Source organism: Sorex araneus, chromosome 4 (assembly GCF_027595985.1).
Source record: "Sorex araneus isolate mSorAra2 chromosome 4, mSorAra2.pri, whole genome shotgun sequence".
In the NCBI taxonomy this organism is placed as follows: Eukaryota; Metazoa; Chordata; class Mammalia; order Eulipotyphla; family Soricidae; genus Sorex; species Sorex araneus.
The window spans coordinates 3,414,308-3,441,916 of NC_073305.1; the positions used below are offsets into that span (position 1 = coordinate 3,414,308).

The window sequence follows — 27,609 nt, forward strand, 5'->3', positions numbered from 1 at the left end:
CATGACGGCGGCGCTTCCGGCCCCGGCGCCGCCGCCCGCCGTGTCCGCCGCGTCCGCCGGCGCCGCCAGCCGTTGGCCGGGCCGACCGCGCGGCACGATGCTGGCGCTCATCTCCCGCCTGCTGGACTGGTTCCGCTCGCTCTTCTGGAAGGAGGAGATGGAGCTCACGCTCGTGGGGCTGCAGTACTCGGGCAAGACCACCTTCGTCAACGTCATCGCGGTAGGCCCGGCCCGCCCGCCCCGAACCCGGCCCGGCCCGCTCCGAACCCGGCCCGCCACCCGCTCCCGCCCGCCCGGCCCGCTCCCGCCCGGCCCGGCCCGGCCCGCTCCCGCCCGCCCGGCCCGCTCCCTCTCGGCCGGGTCGGACCCTCCCGGCCCGTTCCGACCCGACCCGCTTCCTCCCGGTCCGCGCCCACCCGACCCGCCCGACCCGTTCCGACCCGACCCGCCCGGGGCTGGCCGCGCCGTCGGGGGTCCCCTGGGGCGGGGGGCGTTGGGCCGCAGGGACCGGGAAGGACGCGGTGGAACCAGCGGGCGTTGCCACTCAGCCCCCAGCCTGCGCCGGACACTGCCCTCGACGGGGTCCCCCCGCCCCCTGGACCCTGTCCTCGACGGGGTCCCCCTTCCTCCTGGACACTGCCCTCGACGGGGTCCCCCCGCCCTCTGGACCCTGCCCTCGACGGCGTACCCCCGGCCCCTGGACCCTGCCCTCGACGGGGTCCCCCCGGCCCCTGGACCCTGCCCTCGACGGGGTCCCCCCGCCCCCTGGACCCTGCCCTCGACGGCGTCTCCCTCCCCCTGGAGACTGCCCTCGACGGGGTCCCTGCACACACACCGCCCTAGACGGAATCCCCCTCTACCCCCGGACCCTGCCTAGACCGCGTCCCCCCCCATCCTGCCCCGTGGATGGTGTCCCCCCGTTCCCCCCCCCCCGCCCGTAGGCGCCGTCCTTGCGTCCCCCGCCCACACACACCCTTGCTCCCGTGCCCTGCCCCGTGCTCTGGCCTGGGGCCTGAGCCGTCGGACAGGTCAGGCCGCAGGTAGGAGCCGCCCGCAGGGGCGGGAGCCGAGCTTGTGACTCTGAGTCGAGCGGGAGTGAGTAAGAGGGGCGGGAAGGCCGGCTGCCCCAGCCCGGGAGTGGACGGGCCGGCCCTCGGAGGGCTCAAGTCAGCCCGCGCCCCAGCCGGGGCAGGGGGACCCCGGTGGGCCCGAGGCCCAGGGCAGCCCCCGAGGGCCGGGCGGTCGAGCACTGATGGGAGGGCCCGCAGCTGCCTTGCCGTGGTGGCGGGGGTCAGTCTCTGCGCGGGTCAGAGACAAGGCGCCGGGCCTGGGGGCCGCTGGCTGGCGGCTGCTCCCCGTCGGTTCTGGGTGGACGGTGCCCCCGCCCCGCTGTCAGGACCCTTGGACAGGGGGTGCCACTGCCTCCCACTCTCGGGACCCTCCTGGGCGCAGTGTCCCCGGGGTATTGTGCAGGGGGCGTCTGGGCTCGCTCCTCGGATCCACCTCCGGATTCAGGCTGTGGCCGGTTTATGGAGGCGGTGGTGATGGCCCCGGGTCCGGCCCCCTCCGCCCCTCTCGCCGTGTGGGTTCTCTTGGCAGCAGCCAGACGCACAGACATTTGCTAACGCGTCCGCCCTGGCGCTTGGGCTGGAATGATGTGGGTAGGTTCTGCCGGGGAAACACAAGACTGGACTCAGGAGGCAGAGGCCGGGCAGACTCGGGCCTTGTGTTCGAACCCAGGGCCCTACCCTCAGCCGTGATCCTGACGGAGTATTCTGAGGGTGGTGACAGGTTGGTCGTGGAAGCTGATGTCACGGGCTCTCAGGAGGTTGCCCATAGCTTCCTAGTCAGCTGTGGGGCCTGAGCGGTGGCCCAGTGGCTCTGGCCTTGCACATGGCCAGCCGGGCTCGGTCCCTGGCATCTCACGGGGTCCCCCAAGCTCCGCCAGGAGTAATTTCAGAGTTTCGAGCCAGGAGTAACCCCCGAGCACTGCTGGGTCTCACCCAGCCCCTCCCCTTCCCCAAAAAAAGAATCAGCTGCTTTAGTTGTGTTCCTGCTTTCTAGACTGGAACACAGATTTGCTTGTCCGGAAGGTGGCCACTGCTCACGCAGGCCAGGCCTGGGGGGTCAGTTTCCTTTGGGCAGAGCCATCAGCGTGTGCAGAGTAACTGCATGGGGAGGCGCCGGGGTGGCCTCACCCACCTCGAGTGTCGGGGACGGAGAAGAGGAAGAGGACCAGGAGGGCGGGGCAGGGGGAAGGGACAGGGCCTTCAGGTGTCCTGGAGACGTGTCCAGAGCACAGACTGGACACTGAAACAGGAGGTCCAAGCCGCCACCGTCGAACTGGCGGGTGGGGTGTGGATGACTGTGAATCGTGGCTCTTTAATTAGATTAAAATGTGTTTCTTAAAAAAAGAATTTAAGGGGGCTGGAGCGATAGCACAGCGGGGAGGGCGTTTGCCTTGCATGCGGCCTACCTGGGTTCGATTCCCAGCATCCCATGGGGTCCCCCAGCACCTCCAGGAGGAATTCCTAAGTGCAGAGCCAGAGTAACCCCTGAGCATCGCCGGGTGTGACCCAAAAAGAAAAAAAAAAGAATTTCAGTTGAAGGTTTGTGAAGTTGAATTAGCTCTTTCTTGGGCCTGGTCCATCCTGAATTAGTTCAGTTCCAAAATGCACATTCTTACACTTTAGGACAAATGACTGTATCAGTGTATTTTACATGACATAGAGCCCCTAGGCTCTGTAGTGCGCTGTCTGTGGAGCGGGCCGAGGCACCGTGTTCTGTTTTGGTCCCGGGGGCTGAGTTGCCGGCTGTGCACGAGGCCGCCCCGAGTTCCATCCCCGGCACCAGCACGTACGAGCACAGCCAGGGGTCAGCCCTTTGCACCGCAGGGGGTGGCCAAGAGCGAAACAGGCCGAAGCAGAGCATGTGTGGTCATTAAGGTCTGGTCAGGGTCAGGAGGGAGGCCGATGGCCCGACGCCCGTTGCACAATAAGTCATGTGTCCCACATGTGTGATGTGTGTTGAGTAACCCTCAGCGAGACGCCCGGAGGCCTAAGGGTCATGACTCCATGCTGACTGGGGCTCGCGGGGTGCCTTAGGAGGTGTCTGCAACGATCCCGTCTCTGCAGTGTTGGAAAGGGGCCGAAGCAGCAGTCCAGCTGGGGAGGCGCTTGCCTTGCACGCCGCAGACCTGGGTTCGAGCTCCGGCGTCTGATATGGTCCCGTCCCTCAAGTGCCCCCAGGAGTGATTCCTGAGTGCAGAACCCAGAGTAACTCCTGAACATCACCAGGCGTGGCCCCAAAACAAATAAAAAAAGGTAAAATGGGTAGTTGTGTCAGGAACTCACTGTGTTTTCTTGGTGTTGATACTTGAGGTTAGTGCAAGGGGAAGTTTATTCCAGCTGAGGGGCTGGGCTGAGATGGTTAAAACTTACACTGTGAGTCATTTTTATTTTTTTTATGTATTTATAGGTTTTGGGGCCACAGCTGGCGATGTGCAGGGGTTACTCATGGCTCTGTGCTCCGGGATCACTCCCGGCGAGCTGGGGGCCGTATGGGCTGCTGCAGGTGCCCGACCCGCCGTACTGTTACTCCAGCCCCGTTCTGTGACATTAAGCGTTATTTTGAGCACCCTCCGTGCTGCTCCGGCTCCTGCTGCCTTGGTTCCTGGGGGGCTGCGGTGCCAGCACTTGGATCCGTGTTGCCCACGCGCAGAGCGGACTCTCCTGCCTTGATCACCCCTGGCCGACTCGGGGGACCATTTGCAGTGCCAGGATCCGACCTGGTCAGCCACGTGCGAGGCCACCCTCGGAACCTTACTCAGTCGTCTTATTCCCCCGCCGCTTACAAACGCGGCCAGGAGATGGTTCGGTTAAGTGGAATTCCGGAGGGAAGGGAAAGAATCAGCTGCAGAGGCGGAGTTGGAACCTAGAGCCGGGTGCGAGACCTGGGCCACACGGGCCTGTGGACTGGGAGGGGTGATCCTCTCGGTGTTTCCCTTGGTTTTTGCCGTACCCAGCGGTGCTCAGGGCTTAGCCCCGGCTCTGAGCGTGGGGATCGCTGCTGGCGAGTTTGGGGAACCGTACGAGGTGCTGGGGACTGGACCCAGGCCGGTGGCGGCAAGGCAGGTGCTGAATATCGCTCCGGCCCTGGCCGGGGAGTTTATAGTCCTTTAAAAACTTTGTATAGTATGTTCTCTCATGAAACGTGCTACTATTTAAATCTAGTTATTTTAAACGTATCAGTTAACTCTGGAGATATGTGAGCGTATCCATAGATGGTAGCACTGTAGCACTGTCGTCCCGTTGTTCGTTGATTTGCTTGAGCGGGCGCCAGTAACGCTCCATTCGTCTCTTGTCATGTGCTTAATGGCGTCTGCTCTCTCCAGGAACATGAAGTGAGGCTCGTTATTGTTACTGTTTTTGGCATATCGAATAAGCCACGGGTAGCTTGCCAGGCTCTGCTGTGTGGGCGGGATACTCTGAGAGGGACGGAGAAAAACTGTATCGCTCTCTTCCGGGAGCTTGGCTTTATAGTCTCTGGATCTTGGCTGTTGGTGGGATTCCACTGCGCTGGCCGCAGTTTGTGGGTGAGACTGCCAAGCTACTGGGAAACTGGGGATCTGGGTGGAGGAGGCTCAGTCCTGATCTGAGCAGGCTTGGAGATCTCAGCTACGGGTCCCGCATACCTGGGTTCCTCTGCTGGTTCCTACATGTGTGAGGCTAGTTCGAGCATGCGGAGGGGCCTTGAGCATGGCTGTGGCTGGGTTCTGGAGGTTTTTGGTCACCAGGGCTCTGCTTGGGGTCAGAGGGAGACTTAACCCACTCCCTTCGAGGGGCCTCCGTGAGGACAGCCTGGCGTAGGGGCAGGAGACTCTGCCATACGTAGTGTACATAATACTTGTGTCCGTATTGATCCGTAGATAGTGTATGTGATGTGTGTGTCTGGACACTGCAGTGGCGGCGCCGTGCTGCTGGACTGTGTGTCTGTCGGGTGAGGCAAGCTTTCGGCCCTTTGCTTTGTGTGTGGGGTTTGGGCCACACCTGTGCCCAGGACCGTTCGGGGTGGAGCCTTGGGTCGATTGGAGGGTGCAGATCCCTCTGGCCCCAATCAGGAAAGCCTTTATTGAAATGTATATATCTTTGTTTGCCAGGGCTGCTTCCGACTCTGCTCCAGGATCCCTCCTGGCTGGGATGCCCTCCCCCTTGGGATGCCCTCCCCCTTGGGATGCCCTATGCCTTGACTGCGTCCGTCCGCCGACCCTGCTGAAGCTTCCTTAGCTGGGAGGGAAGAGAAAGAAAGCGCGTGTCGAGAGAGCCGTAGAGCCAGCTTCTGCCAGGGAGCCAGGGGCAGGGAGGGGCAGGCGTGTCTGGGAAGCACTGCTGGGGGCGTTCCCGCAGTGCAGGGGGGTGACCAGCTCTGCTCAGGGATGCTCTCGGGAGTGTCTCGGGGGACTCGGTAATGCGGCATCAAACCCAGCCAGAGGAAGGCCCCGCCCTCGCGCCCCCTGGCCTCCGGCAGTGGCAGGGATCTTGTGTGATCAGGGTGGCTGCTGCTTCATCTGTTTAGTTGGGGGCCCTTCTGGCGTGGTGTCTCGGGACCTTGGGGGGCCGAGTCACGTTGGGGGAGCAGGGGCAGGGCAGGCCGGGCCACGCTGCTGGGCTCAGTGGCCTCTCCCCCTCCCCGTGACGCAGGCACGCAGTCCTGTTCGCCGGGCGCGTGTGCTCACGCCATTGGCTTTAGATGCGTTCTGCACCCTGACTTGTGTCACAGCCTCAAGCTCTGCCCAGAGTTCTGAGATCGAGTGATAGTCGCCAAATGCGGCACACAGGCCCCATCAAACCGTTTCTTCCGAGCAGCCCTCCCGGCCCCTCTCGGTCTTCAGAATAATCCAGAGGCCTCAGTGGACATTTGAAGCACAGTATTAGGAGGAGCGTTTGTCCGCGCCGGCCTCCTGGCCCCGCTCCAGAGTCGGGATCTCCGTGAGGTTCAGACCTGCCGGGAAGCTGCTCGTGCGGCCCCAGGACGCCCTCCTGCCTCCTCACGCGTGGCCCGGCCTCCCCGGGAGATGCACGGATGGAGGCTCCGAAGCGTCCATGGCGCGGAGATGGGCCAGGTGCTCGGGGCTGCCGGTGTCTGTGCCAGGAGGGGACGATCAGGAAGGCAGCAGGAGGTGCTCTGGGACGCCCAGAGAGGCGCGTGTCGTGAAGGGAACAAGCCGGGGCAGGGACTTCACGCGGCGTCGGACTGTGCCAGGGCCCTCCCGGGTGGGACGGAAGCCCAGCAGGGGGGCACGCCAGCGCCGGGCAGACTCGGGAAGCCCAGACAGGGGACAGCGGGGGCCCCTGGGGGTGCAGAGGGCGGGAGCTCCGTGCGTGAGACCCCCCAGTGACAGTGTTGGGAGCCGCGGTGCTTGAAGTAGAGCTCAGGGCCGAGCAGGAGAGCGGGAGGCCCCGCCTGCACACCTGGGAGGGCCCCGGCCGCCCGGCGCCCCCTGCTGACGCCCCAGCCATCGCCGGGTGTGGCCCCAAAACCAAACCATGATCAGAATGTTTTCAGGTGGAGGGGCTGGAGGGTCGGCAGCGAGGGCACTGCCCGGCACCCCGCGTGGCCCCTGAGCCTGCAGGAGGAAGCCCGAGCACAGCAGGCTGTGGCCCCAGCGTGCTAGCCCGGCTAGTCAGAGGTCACCGGGAACTCCTCCGATGTGTACCTTTTGGCAGGTTATTCAAAACGCCTCCCCCCCCCAACACACTCTGTGCATACGAGCCTCTTTGGAAACGGGAAAATTGTAACTTCTGCCCCCACGTGGTGCGACTTGCAGACTCTGAAGGCTGATTTCTGCAGCGGAGTCCAGAAGTGCTTCCTGAGCACGAGCTGAGTACTTCCTGGGTGCTCGGGCTCTGTCTGTCCTGCACTGGTGTGGCCGGGTGACCTCAGCTGCTTGCCCTGCTCGGGACCCAGGGCCACCCCTGTTGCCGTCTGGCCTCCTGGCAGCTCGGCTTAGGGCTGGGCCCCTCCCCGCCCCAAGGCTGAGCTCCGGGAGCCGCGGGAGACCACCCAGAGGGCGGCCCAGAGCCCAGCCTCGGGCTCCGGCACGTGCTCTCGCTTTGCCTGTTCCCGCGCCAGGCCATGCTGGGGGGACTCCTGGCTCTGCGCACAGTCACTCCTGGTGGCCGGGGCCCAGTTGGGGTGCCGGGGACCCACCCCAGGTCAGCCCCGTCCAGGACAGCGCCCTGCCCACTGGACTCCGGCCCCTCAGGAGCGTGTTTGAGTGGCAAATGGTGCTGCTCAACGTCAATGGAAAAATAACCTCTGGAGTTGTGTTCATGTCTGCGTATGCGAATGTGTTAAGAGTGGGGCCAGGGGGCTGGAGCGATAGCACAGCGGGGAGGGCGTTTGCCTTGCACGCGGCCGACCCGGGTTCAATTCCCAGCATCCCATATGGTCCCCTGAGCACCGCCAGGAGTAGTTCCTGAGTGCAGAGCCAGGAGTAACCCCTGTGCATAGTCAGGTGTAACCCAAAAAGAAAAAAAAAGAGTGGGGCCAGGTGACGGTGCGGAAGATGCTTGCTTTGCATGTGGCCTGCCTGGGTGTCATCCCTGATGCTAAACAGGGTCCCCTGGGTCCCTCCAGGAATGATTCCTCAAGAGCACAGAACCAGGAGAATGTCCTGAGCACCACGGGGTGTAACCCCCCAAACCATGAGTAAGCCAAAGGGCGGCGAAGACTCTATGGCGGGCACCCGGGCGTGCTGTGGACCGGCCGTGCCTCCCGCCCCGTCCAGTGAGGCGTGTGGACCCAGAAGGAGGGCCGTGGGGTCACGGTCACCAGCCTCCGGCCGCGTGCAGGAGTCTCTTGACTGCGCTTCAGATGACAGCAGCTGCCGTCTAAGAAGTGGGCCTGTGCAGTCACTCTGGAGAGTTTCGCAACGGCCTCAAATTTACTGCACCGAGTGGAGCCGGCAGCGCAGGCGGGGGCTGGGAGAAGCTCCCTCCGGTCAGAAGTTGGCGTGAGCGCCCTGCTTGCCTTTGGAGTCTCCCCGGCGCCTCTCCCTGCCTCTGAGGATGTCGGGCAGTGGGTGGTTCCTCTAGGCCGGGTGAGAGAAATGAGAGTCTGAGGGCTCCCGTGGGTGCCGCGGGGCGGGTGCGGGAAGCGAGAGGGGACGGCACCCTCCCCATCGGTCTGATTCAGGAAGGAGATTTGGATTTGGGGGTGGGGCGCGGGGCCAAAACCTTCTCGCCGCCCCCCGGAGAGGGGGGAGGCCACACTGGTCTGGGACCCCCCGCCCGCTCTAGGATTTGGGGGCCTTGCTGGGGGCTGGCCGAGGGCTTAGGCTGGGCTTGAGGTGCTGGGCCTGCCCCGGGCAGCCTGTGAGCCCCGCTGGGCGTAGCCCCTGTCCCAGGGCCCCCCCCCTTGAATTTTGGTGCTCTGTGCAGATATGTTTAGGTTGAGTTGTGTTCTTTTGGGGGGGCAACTCAACTGTGCTCAGGGTCAGGAGTCACTCTTGGGGGTGCTGGGGACGCTCTGGGGCCCCAGGGGTCAGCCTGGGTGCAAGGCAGGCGCCCTCCCTGCAGTGCTGCTGCTCTGCCCCCCCGGTGGACATGTAGGTTGGGCGAAGCTTACTGTTGCGAGTGCAAGGCTTAAGGTGCTGGCCTCTCGCGCCGCTGACCCAGATTGGATCCCTGGCGTCCCATAGGGTCCCCTGAGCACTTCCAGGAGTGAGCCCGGAGCACTGGGCCAGGAGCACTGCCGCAGAGCCCATCTTCCCATCGCTGTCTCCTTGCCTGCGCGGCAGCTGTTTAACTGGGACCTAAGACTCGCGTAGAGGAGGCCACTTCCTGCTGACCATCTGCCATTGCGCCCCGCGGTCAGTTCGCTGGTCAGTGTCACCCTCCCTCCCGGGCCAGGAGGAACTGAAGGCCTTGGGCGCTCTCCCTGTTCTCAGGAGCCCGTCCTGTTGGAGGGTGTTTGAGCACAAGTACGCGGTACGTTACGGTACAAGTACAAGTACGTTACGGTGTGTAGGTAACTGGCTCTTAGAAATCCACTTTCCCCTGTGAAATCCGCCAGTTTCACCTCTGGAGCTTTTGGTTTCCTATTTCAACCTTGTCTTGTGTTTAATCCAGTGGCTGAATTTAAAAAGAGCCCTCAGTTATTTGTCTAAGGAATTAGAAAGCAGTCCCTGTAACAGGCGTGAGCAGCGGGGGGCGTGGCGAGAGCCACAGTGGCTTACAAGTGCAGTAGGGGAAGTAAAGGCAGTGGGACGAGAAGGTGCAGACACACAGTCCGGGGAAAGTTTTGCCGCCATGAGAATTGAATTGCTGTTGCTCTGAAGCCTTGTCCTCGCACCCGCTCCCGGTGCTGGGCGCCTGTCGGGACGGCCCCCGGCCGAGGCCAGCACAGCTCGGAGCTTTGCTGTTATTTTTGTTTGGGGGCCACACCCGGCAGTGCTCAGGGGTGACTCCCGGCAGTGCTCGGGGGACCCTGTGGATGCCGGGGCAGGGCCAGTGCCCTCCCCGCTGTGCTGTCGCTCTGGCCCCCGCATGGAGCTCCTGGTCACAGCCTTGGTTGCCATTTGTTTCCGAGCCACGAGGTGCCTCCCCCATGCCCTCTGACCCCCAATTTACCCTCATAAAACATGTGTGCCGAGGCCAGGTGCTGTCATGCTGGCGTGCGCTGTGGCACGAGCCTGTCCAAACCTTTGCTGCTCTGGGTAGAAGTGTCACGGGGCCAGGACTCGGGCCTCCCTCTGTGCTGCGGCCCGGGGAGGAAGGACCCGCGAGATGCCCCTACGGTGTTGGTGCAGGGGTGGGATAAGCACCCAGGGCCCGTGGGGTGTCCCCGCCCTCCCTGCCCCGACACGGGAGTCGGACCTAGCGGTTAGGCGCGGGGCAGCTGGAGTAGCCCCCCTGAGTCTGCGAGTGGACGTGACAGGCATGCGGCACACAGCGGCACCGGTGGGGCGGGCAGAAAGCGTGTTCGGGAGGCCTGAAGGTGCCTCAGGCTCGGCCCCACCGCGCCCCCGGCCGCAGGGCGGAAGGACAGAAGAGGCTTTGGAGAAGGAGCCGCAGGGCCGTCTCTTGGGTTGAGCGTGACCCGGGTGCGGTGAGCAGCCTGACCCTTGGGCAGCTGGGGGCCTGTGGGAGCCGGGAGCATTGTGGGTCAGTTCTCGCTCAGGGGCCCGGGTCCGACCCTGTTTCCGAAGGCTCGTCAGGAGTGGCGGGGAGACGGGGAGGAAGGCGTTGACCTTGACAGAGGCTTGGGAGGGAGGAGGCAAGCGGGACTGGAGGGGCTGGCTGGGGGGGACGCTGAGTCAGGCGTGCAGGGCCAGGGGAGCTGGGGAGACGGAGTTGCGGCACCAGGCGCTCCCGGGGGGTGGCGGGCCGGGGAGCGAGGCCTCTGCCCTGCGCGCGGGAAGGGAGGCGGCTGGTGAGAATTGTGTGCTCCGACCTGCAGAAACAGCTCCACGCCCTCCTTTCTCGGGACCTGGCAGAGACTTGGGAAGCAGGTAAATCCTGTCCGGGTTCTCACCTTACTGAGGGGGAGGAAGCACTCGCGCTCCTCTCGTCAGAGAAAGGGCAGGTGCCCGAGAGGCGGAAAGCACTCAGAGTACTTAACCCAGAGCACCAGCGAGGCCATCCAGACATGGGGAGAGTGAGCAGTCCCTCAGGATGGACAGAGTTGATGAGTAGGTGGATGGGGCGTGTTCTTCGTCACCTGTCACCAGCAGGCAGTGAGATACTGTCCCCTCTCGTGAGGACGGCGCGTGGGGAAGGGCCCGTGGGGGAGAGGGCACGTCCCCTCGCGCTGGTGCGCTCTGAGGAACAGTCTGGAGATGGCTCAAACTAAGCCTGGAGCTTCCCGGGACGCTGGGGTCCCTGTTGGGCCTTGCTCCCAAGGACGCAGGCACGGAAGGATGTCTGCCCGGCGTGTTCACGCGGCGCCTAGCGGGTCGCCAGGGGCCAGCAGCAGGTGACTGCGGAAGGGCAGGAAGATGGAGTGTCCAGGTCACTGGGCCGGGGTGGGGCTGGCAGGGGACGGGTGATGACGCCCTCGTGCTCTGGAGGGCCGAGAGAGACGGCAGCGCGCAGACTCGGGCGGCTGATGCCAAAGCAGAGCACCCGGCCGCGGGCAGGGCCCGGGTTGGCAGGACAGCGACGGGGCCCTGGCCGCACGGGTGGGGAAGGCGGTAACTATCGATAATAATAGTTTCCTGGTTGCAGCGCGTGAGTGTTTGACAAGGCAAGTTGTGTGTTCTCGGTAGGGTGAGCATGTTCTGCCCGGCTGCTGGTTTGCCCCGGAACTCCTCGTCCTCAGCGACTAAGAACGTTCTCCACTCCCCCGAACCCGAGCCGGGCTGTCTTGGTTGATGTGTGTGTGTGTGTGTGTGTGTGTGTGTGTGTGTGTGTGTGTGTGTGTGTGTGTGTGTGTGTGTGTGTGTGTGTGTTGGAAGTTCGGGCCCTCCGGGCAGCTGCCAGGAAGGGCTTGTTGTCTGGGTGGAGTGCGGCTGTGGCTTGGTGCAGCTTCTCTGTGGGGAAAGCTCGGCAGATGCCGTTTCTGTGCTTCCGAGAGTGCTCGGGATTGAGTGGCGTTTTTCCTAGGTTCCGTGGCCGGCAGTTGCTGTGTGCGGCGTACAGCGTGTGCTTGTGGGTGATAAGCACAGAGACCCTCCTTCCTCTGGACCCTGTGGGCGTGACCGTAGAGCAAGCCAGGAAGTGGCCGTGCCAGACACAGCCCCTGCGGAGTGAGACACAGGCTGTTTCTCAGGGATCCCCCTTGTGGACCGTGACCTTTCGTTTCCTGCTCCAGCCCACACGGCCCCAGGAAGCCCTTTCATGTAGCTGGTGGCTCCGGCGGTCACTGTATGGAGCCGTCGCACACGGTGCTGTGTGACGCTTTCGGCCGTCTTGGTGGGTGATGGTTAGTTAAGTGTCCCTTTCCCGAGATGCGGGAATGCGGCGAGCGCCAGCTCTGCCAGGATGTGCCGGGCCTGGCCAGTGGCTCCCGGTGGCTCCTGCCCTTTCCCAGCTCAGACGGAAGCTGCCAGGGACCCGCGCGTGCCCGGCATCTGTTGGGCTGAGACTCTGACGCTTGCTGGCATGTGGTGCTTGCTCGGCCCGGGGCAGGGGCCACACTCTTCCCGCTGCCCCCCAGCCGGCCCCCATGTCGGGGCTCCCTAAGGCCTCAGGGTGAGGGCGCCGGCCATTGGCACGGCAGGCGGAGTCTGAGCGGGAAGGAGCGGACCGCAATCCCAGGTGGCAGGTGAGGAGTGTGGTAGGCGCTGGTAGGCCAGGTCATGGGCAGAGCCGCCGAGGGCTGGCCAAGGGACCCCCAGAGGAGACGCCGGAGCCCTCGGGGAAACATGGCGGAAAGTCGGGGGCGAACGGGCTCCGGAGAATGGGGCCGGGCCTGTTTGAGACGGGCACCGAGATCACGGGAGTGGCCGGAGAGCAGGAGGGCAGAGCCAGGGCAGAGCCACGGACGGGCGGACACGCGTCTCCCGGCGCCGAGGAGCGCGGGCGCCAGCGCCATGGGCCCGGCTTCCCGGCCAAAACTCACCCCGTGAGAGAATCCCACGACACTGTCCGCAGAATGACACGGACAGGACTGCCAGCAGCAGGAACAGAGGAACTCGGCGCGGAGGCAGCCCCTAGGAGACCTCCCAGGGGGCTTCACAGGCCAGGAGAGAAGGGGTGGGTCGAGCACAACCAGCCAGACCTAGATGAGCACATTGCCTCGAGTACTCTGGCCGGCGAGACTCCCAGTCAGGCTGCAGGCAGTGGCCAGGCGTCACGGGCGGGCAGCAGCTCGGGAACTCGCCATTTGCCTCTTGATGTGGCCTTTGCCCGGGCGCTTGTGGCTGCCTCCTGCTGGGCCGGAAGGATCCGTCTGTTCCTGGCTCGCTGCGGGTTTCGTGGGCTTCAATACCGAGTTAATGGTTTTTATTTAAAACTAATTATGGGGCCAGAGCAGTAGCTCAGCGGGGAGGGCGTTTGGCTTGCGTGCATCTGACCTGGATTCGGTGCTCGCCCCCCCAGGACCCCCCAGTCCTGAGTGCAGAGCCAGGAGTCAGTACTGGGACGGCCGGCGTGGCCCCGAACAGCAGCACAGATGAGTGATGTCTGATTACCACGTGCCGCGTATGGTGATGGGGCTGGTCACGTCGCACACACTGGCCCGCGCCCATGGGAAATGGAGCGCCCCAAACAGAGTTTTTACTGGGGACAGAAAGGGCCGCCCGCTGCGGTGTGGCCCACCCGTCTCCAGGCCCCAGAGCTCTAGGCCTGCCCGGAAGGTTCCAGCCCTTTCCCTCCCCTGACACTGAGCTTCCCTGTTCCGGACGCTCAGGCTTGGGGGCCTTCGGTCTGCGGTGACGAGTGAGCATGACAGACGGGGGGTGCGTGGGTGAGGCGGGCCTTGGGGGCGAGCCCCCATCCAGAGGGCCCCAGCCCCCAGGGCCCCCGAACTCTGCCCGGGCGGAGCCCCCTGGCTGCGCCCCGGGCCCCAGGCCCCCTTCCCTTCCCAGTGGCAGGGCCCAGCTCTGCTGAGACAAGAGGTTGATGGATAATGTCACGTTACTAATTAAACCTTTAAAAATGGGCCATGTCTCCGTATTCTTGGGGGATAAATTCCAACAAGAATAGTGAGTTCTGTGTTGAAACTCCAACAACAATAGTGAGTTTTGTGTTGAAATATGGAATGTAATCAAGGTAAAGAGAAAAGGAAGTGAAATTTATCAGTTATGCGGGGGGGGGTGGTTGGGGGGTGGGGGTGGGATGTATACTGGTTTTTATTTTATTTTTATTTTTATTTTTTTGGTGGTGGAATATGGGCACTGGTGAAAGGACGGGTGTTTGAGCACTGTATAACTGAGACATAAGCCTGAGAACTTTGTAACTTTCCACATGGTGATTCAATTAAATAAAAAAAAAAATGGGCCACGTCTGTGTCAGTAGCCCTCAGTCGCGCATGAAGCCCCACGCGTGTGTGTGTGCGCAGCCGGGAGTCGGCCCTATGGTGTGGCCTCAAAAGGCCGAAACCATAAGCTGGGCTGATCCCTTAAGTCGGCCTTCCTCCCCTGACCTTCCTGCCCCGTGGCGCAGCCCCCTGTCCGGGCCCTCCCCACCGCCCCTGGCAGTGGCGCCCGGCCCGTCATCACGCTTGTCCTGGGAACGCTTTTCTTCTTCCGCTGCAGTCAGGAGCGCGGGGCTTGTGACGACCCGAGGCTGCCGCGGGCCCTGTGCGTGTCTCAGGGCGGGGGTGTGGGGGTGTGGGGGGCAGCTTCCCCATGGGGGGCTGCGGGAGGGGGTGGGCGTGCCGGGCTGCCTCCCTGACCCAGCTGTGCTCCCGGGTCTGGAGGAGCATGAGTGGGTTTTTCACTTCCGCCGAAGGAGCCGTGGATGCCCGGGAGACAGTGCTCGCACCCGTGTCAGGGCTGGCGGCCGGGCCTTCCCTGAGCGCCTCTCCCTGAGTGCAGCGGGGCCGACCGTGGCAGGTGTGCGGAGTCGGGCCGCCAGTTCCTCTTCTCCGTGGCCCGAGGAAGCTGCCGCGTGAGTCTGAGTTCTGCAGGGCTGCTGCCGAGGAGGGGGCGTTGGCAGTTGGTCCCCGCGTGCCCAGCCCCGTACCTGGTGCCAAGCCCGTGGCCACCCCGATAGTCTGGCAGTGTCCAGTCAGGGTTCCGGCAGGGCTAACGCAGGGCCACCGTCCAGAGGGCACCAGGGCCCTGGGCTGTGTGATTCGTCTCAGCAGCTGGTGTCTGGGGCTCCGGGTTCCCCAGGCCCTCGGGTCCCTTTGCCTCTTCACTCCCGATCACCCCTGGCACGGGGGGCAAGGCTGCCCGCCTCGGCCAGTGTCCCCAGAGCGCAGTTCTCCTGGTGCTGGGTGGCTTTCTGCAGAGGCCCGGAGGGCAGGTCAGCAGGAAGCAGAGCTCGCCATGGACGGTCGGGGCCTGGCCCGGGCCCAGACGAACCCATGACTTCACACGGGCCTGTCTCGCGCGGTTTCCTAGCCACTTCCTGGCCTCTCACCTGCTGTGGTCGCCCTGTGCTCTTCCCAGCAGCGCTGGGTGCTTAGGGCTTCGCAGATGACATTTCGGGTATCGGGCAGCTGCGCACACAGGCTGGCCAGGAGGCGTCCTCTGGTTCCTGGGGGCAGCGGGAGGCTGAGTGGGACTGACGGGGCAGCCACCTGCACCTGGGCTTTTCCTTCCTCGGGGGCCGGGAGGGGTCCACACCCAGCGGTACTTGGGCTACTCCTGTGTGAGCCCCTCGTCCCTCTGTGGGGGAGGGGCGGGGGGCGGTCAGTGGGAACTGGCCATCGTGCATGCTCCCGATTGCAGCCCACGGGGACTTTATGTTCGGGGCCACTCCTGGGGTTGGGGGACCATATGGGATGCTGGGGGGTCGAACCCGGGTCAGCCACGTGCAAGGCAAGCACCCGCCCCGCTGGACTATCGCTCCGGCCCCGGGAGATTTCTTTATAGAGAGAGAATTTTGCATTGAAAATTGCGAGTTCAGGCTCTCAGTGGAGACCGGCTCAGGCGCCTGACTGTCCAGGTGTGTTGTGGTGGGCTGTGGTTTCCAGAACACTTTTCCACGTCATTGAAGTTGTCAGGAGCGTACTGAGAGTTGGTTAGTTTTCCCGGGATAGCCCTTGGTTGCTGAGAAGTTGATTCTTGTCTGTCGGTTTCCTTTGTCAGCTTATCAGTTTTGCTGTCCTTGGAGAGCCGGGCTTCTTTAGTTTCACTGCTGTGACCTCTGCTTGTGTTGCTCATATCGGCCCTAGTGCCTCTGCGTGTCTCGGGCTTGTTTGCTCCCGGCCTGGCCTTGAGAGGTCATTGCTGTTCTTTTTTTTTTTAATATATATAATATTTATTTATTTATTTTTTATTAGTGAGTCACCGTGAGGGTACAGTTACAGATTTATACATTTTTGTGCTCATGTTTCCCCCGTACAAAGTTCGAGAACCCATCCCTTCACCAGTGCCCATTCTCCACCACCAGTAAACCCAGCATCCCTCCCCCCTCCCCAGTCCCGTCTCCCCCCACCCCACACTGCCACTATGGCAGGGTATTCCCTTTCGTTCTCTCTCTCTGATTAGGTGTTGTGGTTTGCAATAAAGGTGTTGAGTGGCCATTGTGTTCAGTCTCTAGTCTACATTCGGCACGCGTCACCCCTCCCCCGTATGACCTCCGACCACATTTTACTTGGTGTTCCCTTCTCTGAGTTGCCCAGAATGAGAGACCAGCCTCCAAGCCATGGAGTCAACTACTATTCTTGGTATATAATATAGGTATAATACCATTCCTATTATATTATTTTATATTCCACAGATGAGTGCAATCTTTCTATGTCTGTCTCTCTCTGACTCATTTCACTTAGCATGATACTTTCCATGCTGATCCACTTATATGCAAACTTCATGACCTAATTTTTTCTAACAGCTGCGTAGTATTCCATTGTAGAGATGTACCAAAGTTTCTTCAACCAGTCATCTGTTCTAGGGCACTCGGGTTTTTTCCAGATTCTGGCTATTGTAAACAGTGCTGCAATGAACATATAAGTGCAGATGTCATTTCGACTATACTTTTTTGCTTCTCCGGGATATATTCCCAGCAGTGGTATTGCTGGGTCAAATGGGAGCTCAATTTCTAAATTTTTGAGAAGCGTCCATATTGTTTTCCAAAAGGGCTGAACGAGTCGGCATTCCCACCAGCAGTGTAGAAGGGTCCCTTTCTCCCCACATCCTCTCCAACAGTGGTTGCTTTTGTTCTTTTGGATGTGTGCTAGTCTCTGTGGTGTGAGGTGGAGGTCATTGCTGTTCAGCACTGTGCGTGAAGGGGGACGGCACGCACGGCTTAGGGCAGAGGGGAAAGGGTGCCTCGGTCCGTTAGGGCCCACCGTCTCGTGCAGACGCAGAAGGTTTCTTCCCCTGGGATGAGAGCTCTTACCCACCGTCACCACACGGCAGTGTTTAAGCAGGTCTTGAGTGCGTGTATGTGTGCGTGTTCGTGTGTACGCCCTGGGGGGCGCAGGGGAGGCACGGGGAGCGGGGACTCCTGCTGTGTCCTCCCCAGGCTCTGGCCAGAGGTCACTCGGGCAGTACCAGCGGGTGGCCAGGGCTTTGCTGCGGCAAGGCACGTGCCTTAATTCCTGGACTCCTGGATCTGGTTTTGAGAACCATCCTGAACGTTCTTTGAGAACACGTCTTTGTCGACGTGTTAAGGAACGACAGCTAAATATCCCAGTCGCAGTGTCAGCCTGAAGCCACAAGGCCCAAACTTTAGCAACCAGACTTAAAAGGTGCCCATCAAGGTGGCGGCTGGGGTGGGGGTGGGGAGGGAGGTGAGGGGACCTGGGGACACTGGGGGCAGGAACAGTGTCAAAACCCAATGCGGGGGCTGGAGCGAGAGCACAGCGGGGAGCGCGTTTGCCTTGCATGAAGCCGACCCCGGGTTCGATTCCCATGTGGTCCCCTGAGCACCTTTTGGGTCACACCCAGTGATACTCCTGGCTCTGCACTCGGGAATCACCCCATTCTGATCCGAGCCCCTGGTGTGAGTCACGTGTCTGCGGCCGTGCTGGCGTCGTGTCGTGCAGGTGGCAGAGCTTTGTTAGCACGATCCGAGCTCCCCGCCGCGCTCTCCGGGGCAGTGGCAGCGCCGGGGCACTTGGGCACAGCAGCGCTGAGTGCGCCCACGGCGGCAGCCCTGGAATGCCCGTGTGGCCGCTGAAGGTCACTGCACACAATCGGCGAGTGTCCGGCCTGAAAGGGCTCCTGTGTGAGCCCCTTGGGGTCCTGCCCTCTGAGGGGGAGCGGGCAGCGGTGGGAGCTGGTCATCGTGCTCCCGCCTGCAGCCCACAGGGATGTATGTTCGGGGCCAGGCCCGGGACCTGAGCTCAGGATCACCCCTGGGGTTTGGGGGACAGATTTGGTGCCAGGGACCGAACTCGGTCGGCCACTCGCGGGCAAGACCCTCCCCCCTCCCCTCAGCCCCCCCCCCCCCCCCGCCCCGCTCTCCGCCCCCGACTGAAGGGCTGGGTGGACGGAGAGAATCGACAGCTCCGGTAGCTGCTTGATGTTGACGAGGCCGCATCTTCCCGGATCCGCGTTTATTTTAATCCCAGTCTATGTGAGTGGGATTTCAATTTCCTAAAATGTATTTGAAATGCGAGTGATGGAATTGAGACAGTTTCAGAAACATTCCAGATTATTCTTCTGCTGTCCGCAGTGATACATTGTAGAAGCTTCAGGAATTCCTGGTCTCCATTTCGGAGTAAGCACGGGAGAGGCTTGAGGGCGCAGATAGCGTCTTTGCGTGGAACTGTGAGGAATGTGTGTGTGCTTTTAAACGCGTGCAGTGATCACAGCCATCCACTTGAGAAAGAAATTCACTCCAGTTCCAGATAAACACTTTACATTTAAAAAAATCATTGGGACACTATCAGAGTCTCTTGTCTCATGACCAGAAGGTCAGAATTTTAAAAATAATAGATGTGGTTCAGAGGCCTGTGGCCTGGAGAGACGGACGGTACCTGGACAAGGCACTTCCTGCTGACCCCAATCCCTCCCCCCTCTGCGCCCGTGGCCCACCAGGAGGGAGTCCAGAGCACTGTTGGGTGTAGCCCAGACCCCCAAAGAGAAGAGCAGGACACTCAGGCAGTTGCTTCTTAGGGGACAAAGGCCGCCGGGCTCTTCAGCAGGAGCCGGGGGGGGGGGGGGAGTGAGGCATTAGGGCCACTCCCATGTTCAGGGCTTACCCCTGGCCCTGCGCTGGGGGTCACTCCTGGCAGGGCTCTGGGGACCGTCTGTATGGGCTGGTGGCCCTTCGCTCCGCTGGACTACCTCTCTGGCCCCTAGCGGTGAAATTTAAGTTACTGTTTAATTTGGATGCTAAAATTGTAAAACTTTAGCATTCTTATGTTTCGTCACTCTTGGTTTCCCTGTCCTGTGTGGAATGTGTGTGGAGGGGGATGCCTTCCTGTGTGTGGGGAACTGTGCTTTGAGGGGGGAAGCCTGAGAGCCAGCCCCGTTCGGTGGGCGCCGTCCGTCCGTCCGTCCGCGCGGAGCAGCCTCTCCGGAGTCGTGGCTCGGAGGCTGCGTCAGGCCCGGCGGCGGGTGCTCTGTCCCCAGCAGCCCCGGGTTGGACCCCAGATTTGCAGGGTAGCCCCTCCCCAAGCCCAAAACACAACCACGAGAAAATAACTAATGACTGTCGCCTTGGTTTCACGAAATGATGGTTTTCACCCCTGAAAACTGGCTTCTTCAAGGGACTGACCCCGCCTTCTCTCTCCAGTCAGGTCAGTTCAGCGAGGACATGATCCCCACGGTGGGCTTCAACATGCGGAAGGTGACGAAGGGCAACGTCACGATAAAGGTACGTGCTCTCGCCCCGCGCTGGCGCTCGTGGGCGGGCGGGCCCGTGTCCACGCAGATCCGGGGCCCTGTCAGTCACATACCCGAGACTTTCCGTCCAGATGTGTAAGCGCTGAACTGTCGTGTCTGTGAGTATCCTGGCATCCAGACTGGCGGAAGCGACGGTCCAGATTTAGTTGTTCCTAGGAAATAAAAATCTCATCTCGGAGTATTTGAATTTGCTGCTGTTCCTTCCTGAAGGTTGTTTGACCGACTGTTGGGAGTCAGCCCTTGGCTTTCCTGCTCCCCCACCCCCCTTTTCCTCTCTTCTCTGATTTCCGTGCCAGGGAGCAAACCCGTGTCGGACCTGTGGCCTTGTTGCTTGCCCTGCAGGCCCTTGGCTCCTGCTTTAGTGCTCCGGCCCTTACAGTTCTGCCTCGTGGTGCCTGGGGCTGCTCAGTTTCTGCCCGAGGCTCCACTGTGGAGGCTCCTCATTCACTCTGCATCTGTCCCTGGTACCTGTTGCTGGTGTCTGTGGCTCGAATCCTGCAGTCGGGTGCACTGGCGGGACTTTGGGGCCACCGACAGCTGCTCGTGCCCTCGCGTGGAGCAGGGCCGAGTCTGGGCAGAGCGGCACTGTCGGGGCTTGTTTGGGGCCCACTCGGTGAAGCCCAGTTCCTGGTTCTGCACTCGGGAGTGACTCCGGGGGCTCCGGGACCCTGTGGGATGCTGGGTTTGGACACGGGCTGGCCGCAGGCGAGGCGGGCTCCCTCCCCGCCGTGCTGCAGCTCCGTGGGTGTGCGCTCGCGCCTGGCCAGGTCGGGGCTCGCTAAATCCAGAATGGTTGTGTCCTTGGTGTCGCACCCGGGGGGTGGAGGTTTCTAGGCTCTGGTGGTTCTGTTCCCTTGTTGGCTGTGCGGGGGGGCTCTGGCCACGCCCCAGGCTCTGCAGATTCCCTGGGAGCCCGAGGCTTCCCTTCTGGAGACTTGCCGGCTAGTGGACCAGGGGTAGGTGTAGGCGACCCCTGTGAAGCCCGGGGCGCCCCCTCGCGGCCCCCCGCCTTGCTTTCCTGGGCATGCCGCATGCCTGCGTGCTCCGCCCCGCCGCGCCGTCACTGAGTCGTCTGTCTTGTTTTCAAGATCTGGGACATCGGAGGCCAGCCCCGGTTCCGGAGCATGTGGGAGCGGTACTGCAGAGGAGTGAACGCCATTGTGTAAGCGCCCGCCCGGCCCGGCCCCTCGGGTACTGCACGCAGCGCCCCTGACGTGGGACTCGGGTGCATTCACGCGTCACTCCCAGGAGCAGGACGCGGGACGTTAGACTGGGGGTGCTGAGCTTTTTCTTCTTTCTTGACATAGCACTGTTTGATGAGTAGTGCCGGGTAGTGTGAATCCTGAGGAAATGGGCATCTGTCTTCTTACGCGCAGTCGTCAGAACTGGTTACGAGGACATACTCTGTTTTTTTTTTTTGCTTTTTGGGTCACACACCCGGCGATACTCAGAGGTCACTCCTGGCTCTGCACTCAGGAATGACCCCTGGCGGTGCTCAGGGGACCCTATGGGATGCTGGGAATCGAACCCGGGTTGGCCGCGTGCAAGGCAAACGCCCTCCCCGCTGTGCTGTTGCTCCAGCGCCAAGAGGACGTACTCTGATTGCTCTGTTATCACTGCTCTTAAGTTACATGATAGATGCTGCAGATCGCGACAAGATAGAACCTTCTCGAAACGAGCTGCACAACCTTCTGGACAAGCCGCAGCTGCAGGGGATCCCGGTGAGTAAGGCTCCGCCTCCCGCCTGCTGGCTGCGCTGGGCGTCCCAGGGCGTCCTTGGCCGGGTAGAGACGACAGTGCAGGGCCAAGGCGCTCGGTCTCCGGGCGCTGATGGGGCACACGTGGGCACCGGCCGCGTGGACCCGGGGGCCCAGCAGCTCCCAGGCCTTCCTCACACTCACCCCTGCCCGCTGGGCTGAGGACTTCATGGGGGGGCCTGTGGGCCCCTGAGCTCTGCTTGGGGTCCCCTTCCCAGATGTCTTCTCAGACGGGGCATCGGGCCGTGTCCCCCCGCAGGCGGCCCAGTGTCCGTCCCTCCCCACGCACACTCGCGCCACATGAGGGGCTGACGGCCGCCCTCAGCCCCAGCGCCCAGGGCAGAGGTGCCTGCGGCTGTGAGGGGCGCCTGGCGGAGGGTGGGCGGAGCCTGGCCCCGAGGGAGACGGGGAGCAGGGCAAGCGTGGGCAGGTCTGGGAGGACCCCCGGGGGTGGCAGACGCAAGGGTGTGGGGTTCAAAGGAAAAACATAGATTTGACGAGGGCGCTAAGGACAGATTTGGTTTTGTTTGTTCTGGGGGTGGGGGGGCCTTGGGCCTGGTGGGTAGCGCCAGGGGCCGGGGCTGTGCTCAGGAGTGGTGGGACTAAGGCAAGCGCTTGGTCCTCTCAGGCCCCTAGACTCTCTTTTGTTTGTTTTTTGGACCACATCCGGCAGTACTCAGGGGTCACTCGTGGCTCTGCACTCAAGCATTACCCCTGGCGCTGCTCAGGGATGCCCGGTGCATCGAACCCTGGGTAGCTGCATGCAAGGCAGATGCCCTCCCCCCTGACTATCTTCGGCCCGAAGCCAGCAGTGTTGAGAGTTTGTTCTTCTGTTCTCTGAACCCATACATGATTAAGGAGAGCCAAAAGCTTCCCTCCCGGCCGATCACATTCGCAGTGCGCTCAAGATGACCAGAGGCCTGGAGAGCCCTGGGCCGCGGTCAGCCGCACTTACTGCGTGCGGGAGACGGGACGAGAGGCGTCAGCTCCATCGCTGTGCATGGCTCCTGAGAGCGGATATGCTGATTGTGACGTGCGCGGGTCTGGGGGCCAGAGTCCGTGTCCTAATGTAGAAGCCGCCTCTGGCTGTGTTCTCTTCAAGGTGCTCGTGCTCGGGAACAAGCGAGACCTTCCCAACGCCCTGGATGAGAAACAGCTCATCGAAAAAATGTACGTGTGTGTGTGTGTGTGTGTGTGTGTGTGTGTGTGTGTGTGTGTGTGTGTGTGTGTGTGTGTGTGTGTGTGTGTGTGTGTGTGTGTGTGACTGCGTGCGGGAAGCGGGTCTCTGCTCTCCCTCCCCTCCTTGGCGCAGCCTTGTCCGTCGTGACGTCAGGAGAATGGCCTGTGGGGAGGGTCGGCCATAGGCCCCCCAGAGCCCAGGCCCTCCACGCGGCATTACCGTGAAGTGGTTTCTTAGCGAAACAGAAAAGTCTTTGCCATGGAGCCAGGAGACGGCAGCTCTTGATCACAGGCTTACTCCCCGTTTCGCCTTTCCTAGGAATCTGTCTGCTATCCAGGATAGAGAAATTTGCTGCTACTCCATCTCGTGCAAGGAGAAGGATAACATAGGTGAGACGCGCGGGCACTGCCGGGGAAGGGCTGCGCGGTTCCCGCGTTCGCCTCACGTCTCTGTGTGTGCTGGGCGGCTCCTGCCTGCCGCCTCTCGTGAGCGTGGTCGGGAAGGTCTCGTGGCCACGTGGGAAACCAGCATGCACATGTCTGTTGTTTGCGTGAGAAGGGCTTGACCTAGAGGGTAGAGCCTGTGGACAGTCCCAGCATCACGCCGTCCACCCCAGGGACATCCCAGCACACAGTGTCCACCCCAGCACACACTGTCCACCCCAGGGACATCCCAGCACACACTGTCCACCCCCGGGACATCCCAGCACACACTGTCTACCCCAGGACATCCCAGTACACGCCGTCCACCCCAGGACATCCCAGTACATGCTGTCCACCCCCGGGACATCCCAGCACACACTGTCCACACCCAGGACATCCCAGTACACACTGTCCACCCCAGGACATCCCAGTACATGCTGTCCACCCCCGGGACATCCCTGTACATGCTGTCCACCCCCGGGACATCCCAGCACACACTGTCCACCCCAGGACATCCCAGTACACACTGTCCACCCCAGGACATCCCAGTACACACTGTCCACCCCGGGACATCCCAGCACACACTGTCCACCCCAGCACACACTGTCCACCCCCAGGACATCCCAGCACACACTGTCCACCCCGGGACACTCCGCTGTGATGCTTGTGGTGGAAGGACCTTGTTCCAGCCGTCCCGAGATTCAGTACACCGTGCCAAGTGAAACTCACCTTCAGTTTCCCGAGGGCTGGGGGGCCTCATTTGTGTCTGTGCTGTGGCCTTCCAAGGGTGGAGATGTCAATTTCATATTCGGGGAAACGGGGCGGGGGAGGGGCTCCCTGAACCCAAGAACTGTGCGGGTTGTTGCTGCATCGTCACGGAAGCTCGTGCCACTGTCGGGGTCTGGGCGGGAGGCACTGGCCCTGGCCGAGTTGCCAGGCTGCACCCCGTGGCTCGGGGCTGCTCTGCTCGGGGAAACCCTCCCCATGAGCTGCCGTCACACCAGCCCGGGGCATTGGGGGCCTTTCCCTGCTCTGCGTCTGGCAGCTGAGACTTCGGGGCGAGCTCTGAAGAGCCTTCGGCGCAGTGCTCGACCTTGGGCGGCCACTGGGCAGCTGCGTTTCTGAGGCGCGGTGCCGAGGGGGGGTCAGAGGAGCCGTTCCTGGTGTGCGGAGACGCCCTGACGCCCGCCCTGTGCCTCTGCCCGCAGATATCACGCTCCAGTGGCTTATTCAGCACTCAAAGTCCAGAAGGAGCTGAGGCCGCGTCTCCGCCCGCCCCTCCCGCGTGCTCCAGCCTCGTCCGTCCCTCTGAAGCCCTTCCGGAACACGGCCCCCCAAACCCAAGAAATTGCCTTTTCCAGAGTTCCTTCCTCATGTGCGCTGCTGAAGATGTGTACCCTCGTCTTCCGTCCAGATCAGCTAGAGTTGTCACGATAAAGTCGGCACATAAACGGCTTCTTACTTACTCGTCTCACACAGCGTGTAGGGCTTTTAAAAAACAAAACAACGTTCTGACCATCTCAAATCAAGAAAATTGCTTCTTTGCGTTCTGGCCTTTGGGGCCAGCTTTTTATATTGGTTTTAGTAACTGTCTCTCTGGTACTGTCCCGTAGCGCCCAGCAGCTTGGTAGCGCATGGAGTTTCTCGTGCCGCACACACAGTATTTAGAAAAGCTTCCGCTCGACTCCCGGGGGACGGGAACTTCACGTTTCTGACCTCCCCGATGCATGTGACCTGTCCACTTCCGCCTTCCGAGCCAGACGTGGGCCGCAGCTCGCACTCTCGGCGTTGGCCCATCCCCCGCCTCAGCTCTGGCCAGGGTCGGCTTCCGGGCCTGCTCCCGGGCCCACGGCGGCGAGGGGACGGGGACGAGGCATGCGTTTCCCAGCTCTGTCCACATCATTACTCCTGTATATTTCCTCTCTTTCTTTTCGGGTTCAACACACTTTTCTAAGGGGCTGGGAGTCGGAGATTTCACAGAAGCTTACGTGGGTTCAGAGCACCCCGGCCCGCACGGTGGCCCTGTCCCGAACGCCGGCCTCTGCAGAGCCGCCTGTCCTCTGTCCCAGCCCCGTGGCCAGCCCCGTGGCCAGCCCCGCGGTGGCGCTCAGCCCGGAGGCAGGACGGGGCACGCCCCTGTTCCCAGGCGGCAGCTCATGACGCCCCCGGGCCTGTGCCCCGAGGGTCCCCCTGCAGGGCCGCCAGGCCGGGGACCCCGAGCGCCTGTCGCTGTGTCTGACGTGGAGCACGCGAGCTGCCGAGGGCTCTGCGTGGCCGTCAGCGGCTCTCAGTCCCGTCTGGCAGTGCCCCCGAGGCCAGGCCACTGCCAGCTGGCCGCGCTGCCCCGGCCCAGGGGGGGCCGCCCTCCGGCCAGTGCCGGTGAATCCCAGACTCCACGGCCTTAACATCGCGCGCGGACTCAGTTCCCCGGCAGACCCGGGTCGGGTCTCGCTGCTCCCCCGTCTCCCCCCTCGGAGCAGGCGCCGCTGCCCTGGGGAGGTGAGTCTGCGTGGGGGCGCGCCCGGCCCTGGTGGTGGGCCTGTGCGTGGAGGAGGGGCCAGCCGGGCGCGCCTGAGGGCCACAGGCTGTTGGGCGACGCGTCTGTCTCCGCCCCCACCCGGCATCTTCCTGTGCATTAACCTCTGCATGTGAATCCTCATAGTTACTGAACTTTGTAAATATCGGAATTTTTTTATTTAGGTGGATGCATTTTTGTCTGTTGACTGCTCTTCTCAGCTTTATTCAATAAACTTGCATTTTGAGGGTTGTATTGACGATTTAACTTAAAACTGTCTCACCATGGAAGGCGCTGGCTGGGGACGGGGCCGGAGAGTCGAGCAGGTGCCCCAGACGCCGGCAGCAGCGGCTCAGCTCTGGAGCACCGGGCCTGTGGGCTAGTTAAGGTAGAAATAAACTTTTAAAATACCACAGCATTGCACTTGTGATTTTGTTTGGGGGGGGCGTTGGAGGAGTGGTGGAGGGAGGGAGGGGTCGGTTTGTGTGTCTTAGGGTGTATCCTGGCGTCATGGGTAGCCCCTGTGAGGAAGCAGCGAGGGCTCCGTGCACATCGCACAGTTCTGCTGCTCTCAGATGCGTAAATCACAAATAAACCAAGTCCCAGCACCTGCCTGTTCATGGCTTCAGTTCCCGAGAGGGAGGAGTGAGTCACAGCCACAGTGATACTTCCTCACAGCGCCTGCTTCGCGTGTCCCAGGGTCCCCCGGGTCTCGGTGCTCACACAGGGGAGGGGTCCCCTGACTGTTTGCGCGGGCATGGGCATGGCCGGGACCTCCCCGCCCAGGGCCTGCAGGCTGTCCTGTCGGTCAGCACAAGGCCGAGGGTGTGGGCCCACCGGGCGCTACGGGCGGGGGGAGACGCCGGCAGCAGCTGCGGGGCCAGTGACCGAAGCCTGGCGTGTGCCCTGGGCACAGCACTGCCTCCTGCCCGCTCACGGCACATCTTTGAAAGCAAAGATGATTTTACTTAAGCACCGTGATTTAAAATTGCGTCCGGGGGCTGGAGTGACAGCACAGCGGGTAGGGCGTTTGCCTTGCACGCGGCCGACCTGGGTTCGATTTCCAGCATCCCATATGGTCCCCTGAGCACCGCCAGGGGTGATTCCTGAGTGCAGAGCCAGGAGTAACCCCTGTGCATCGCCGGGTGTAACCCAAAAAGCAAAAAAATAAATAAAATTGCATCCTCGCTAGATTTTAAGGCACACAGTGTCCTCCAGCATCGTCACTGTCCCCGAGTTCTCTCCCCGCACCCCGTCAAAGGCACTTCTTCCTTTGTTAGATTTGTCCTGGGGCCACACCTGGTGATTCTCAGGGGTTACCCCTGCTGGTGTTCGGGACGATACAGGAGGCTGGGGGTCAAACCTGGGGGTCAGCCCAGTGCAAGCGCCCTGCCCGCTGGACTCCCCAGCCCCAAAGGCACCTTGTTAAAACCTTTGGGTCTAGAGAGAGAGTGCAGGGAATAAGGTGCCCTGCGTGTGTCCGGCCCCAGTCCAGTCCCTGGTACCACTTGGTCCCTCCCCTGCATGCAGAGCCAGCCAGGAGCAGCCGCAGCCCCTGCAGGGAAAACCAAACATCCGTCTCACTAAAACTTGGAGCAGCGGTTTTCTGTATCTTCACTCAGATTCAACTTTGGTTGCCCTCGACCCGTCACGGCAGAGCTCGGCCTTGTGGCCCGCTGGGCGCATGTGTGTTTCTGAGAGGACCAGAGGTTTTGCGGACGTCACATTTAAATTCTCTGAGTTGAAGGAGCCAAACTTGGTCAAGAAATCTGGCGCTCTCGGGCTGGAGAGAGGAGCCTGGACTGTCCAGCAGGGCAGACACTTGCCGGGGCGCGGGCCTGGCCACCGCCTACGGCCCTCTGGACCCTGCCGAGAGTGACCCCTGACACTGCTGTCTGCCCCAAGCCCAAAACAAGTGGGCGGAGTTTGGCTTTTAGGTGCCGTCCAGTGAGGGCGAGGAGGAGGGGGCCAGGGAAGGGCAGGGGGTGGGAAGGGAGGAAGGACGCCAGAGACGTTTGGCCTATTTCACCCTCATGTCTCGATCCGGAAATGAGGTTGCCAGAGCCCGTCTGGGGGTGTCGCCCGCGTGGGCCGTGGCTGGGTACCTGTGGCCGCGTGGCTGGCTGCCCGGGTCGTCCCCTCCCGTGATAGAACCGTGCGTGGACTGGGTCCGCAGCCCCAAGGGGTGGCGTCGAGGAGGGCTGGAAGGAAGCCGGTGCCAGCCCGCGCCCCCACCTGCCCGTCTGTGGCGAAGGGGAGACCGTGGGCCACAGAACCCGCCACTTCCCCGGCCCGGCGGCCTTTCCTGCTGATTCAGTGCCCTC

The 27,609-nt window shown here is 62.1% G+C and overlaps 1 protein-coding gene across 1 annotated transcript; it reads left to right on the forward strand.

Annotated features, from left to right (window-relative positions):
• On the forward strand, positions 1-25,698 carry ARL8B (ADP ribosylation factor like GTPase 8B). Its single transcript, XM_055135538.1, has 7 exons — positions 1-220; positions 19,302-19,382; positions 20,500-20,573; positions 21,039-21,132; positions 22,271-22,338; positions 22,667-22,737; positions 23,979-25,698. The coding sequence occupies exons 1-7, from the start codon at positions 2-4 to the stop codon at positions 24,026-24,028; spliced, it is 657 nt and encodes a 218-aa protein (XP_054991513.1). The 5' UTR covers position 1; the 3' UTR covers positions 24,029-25,698.
• Positions 25,699-27,609: the final 1,911 nt, after the last annotated feature.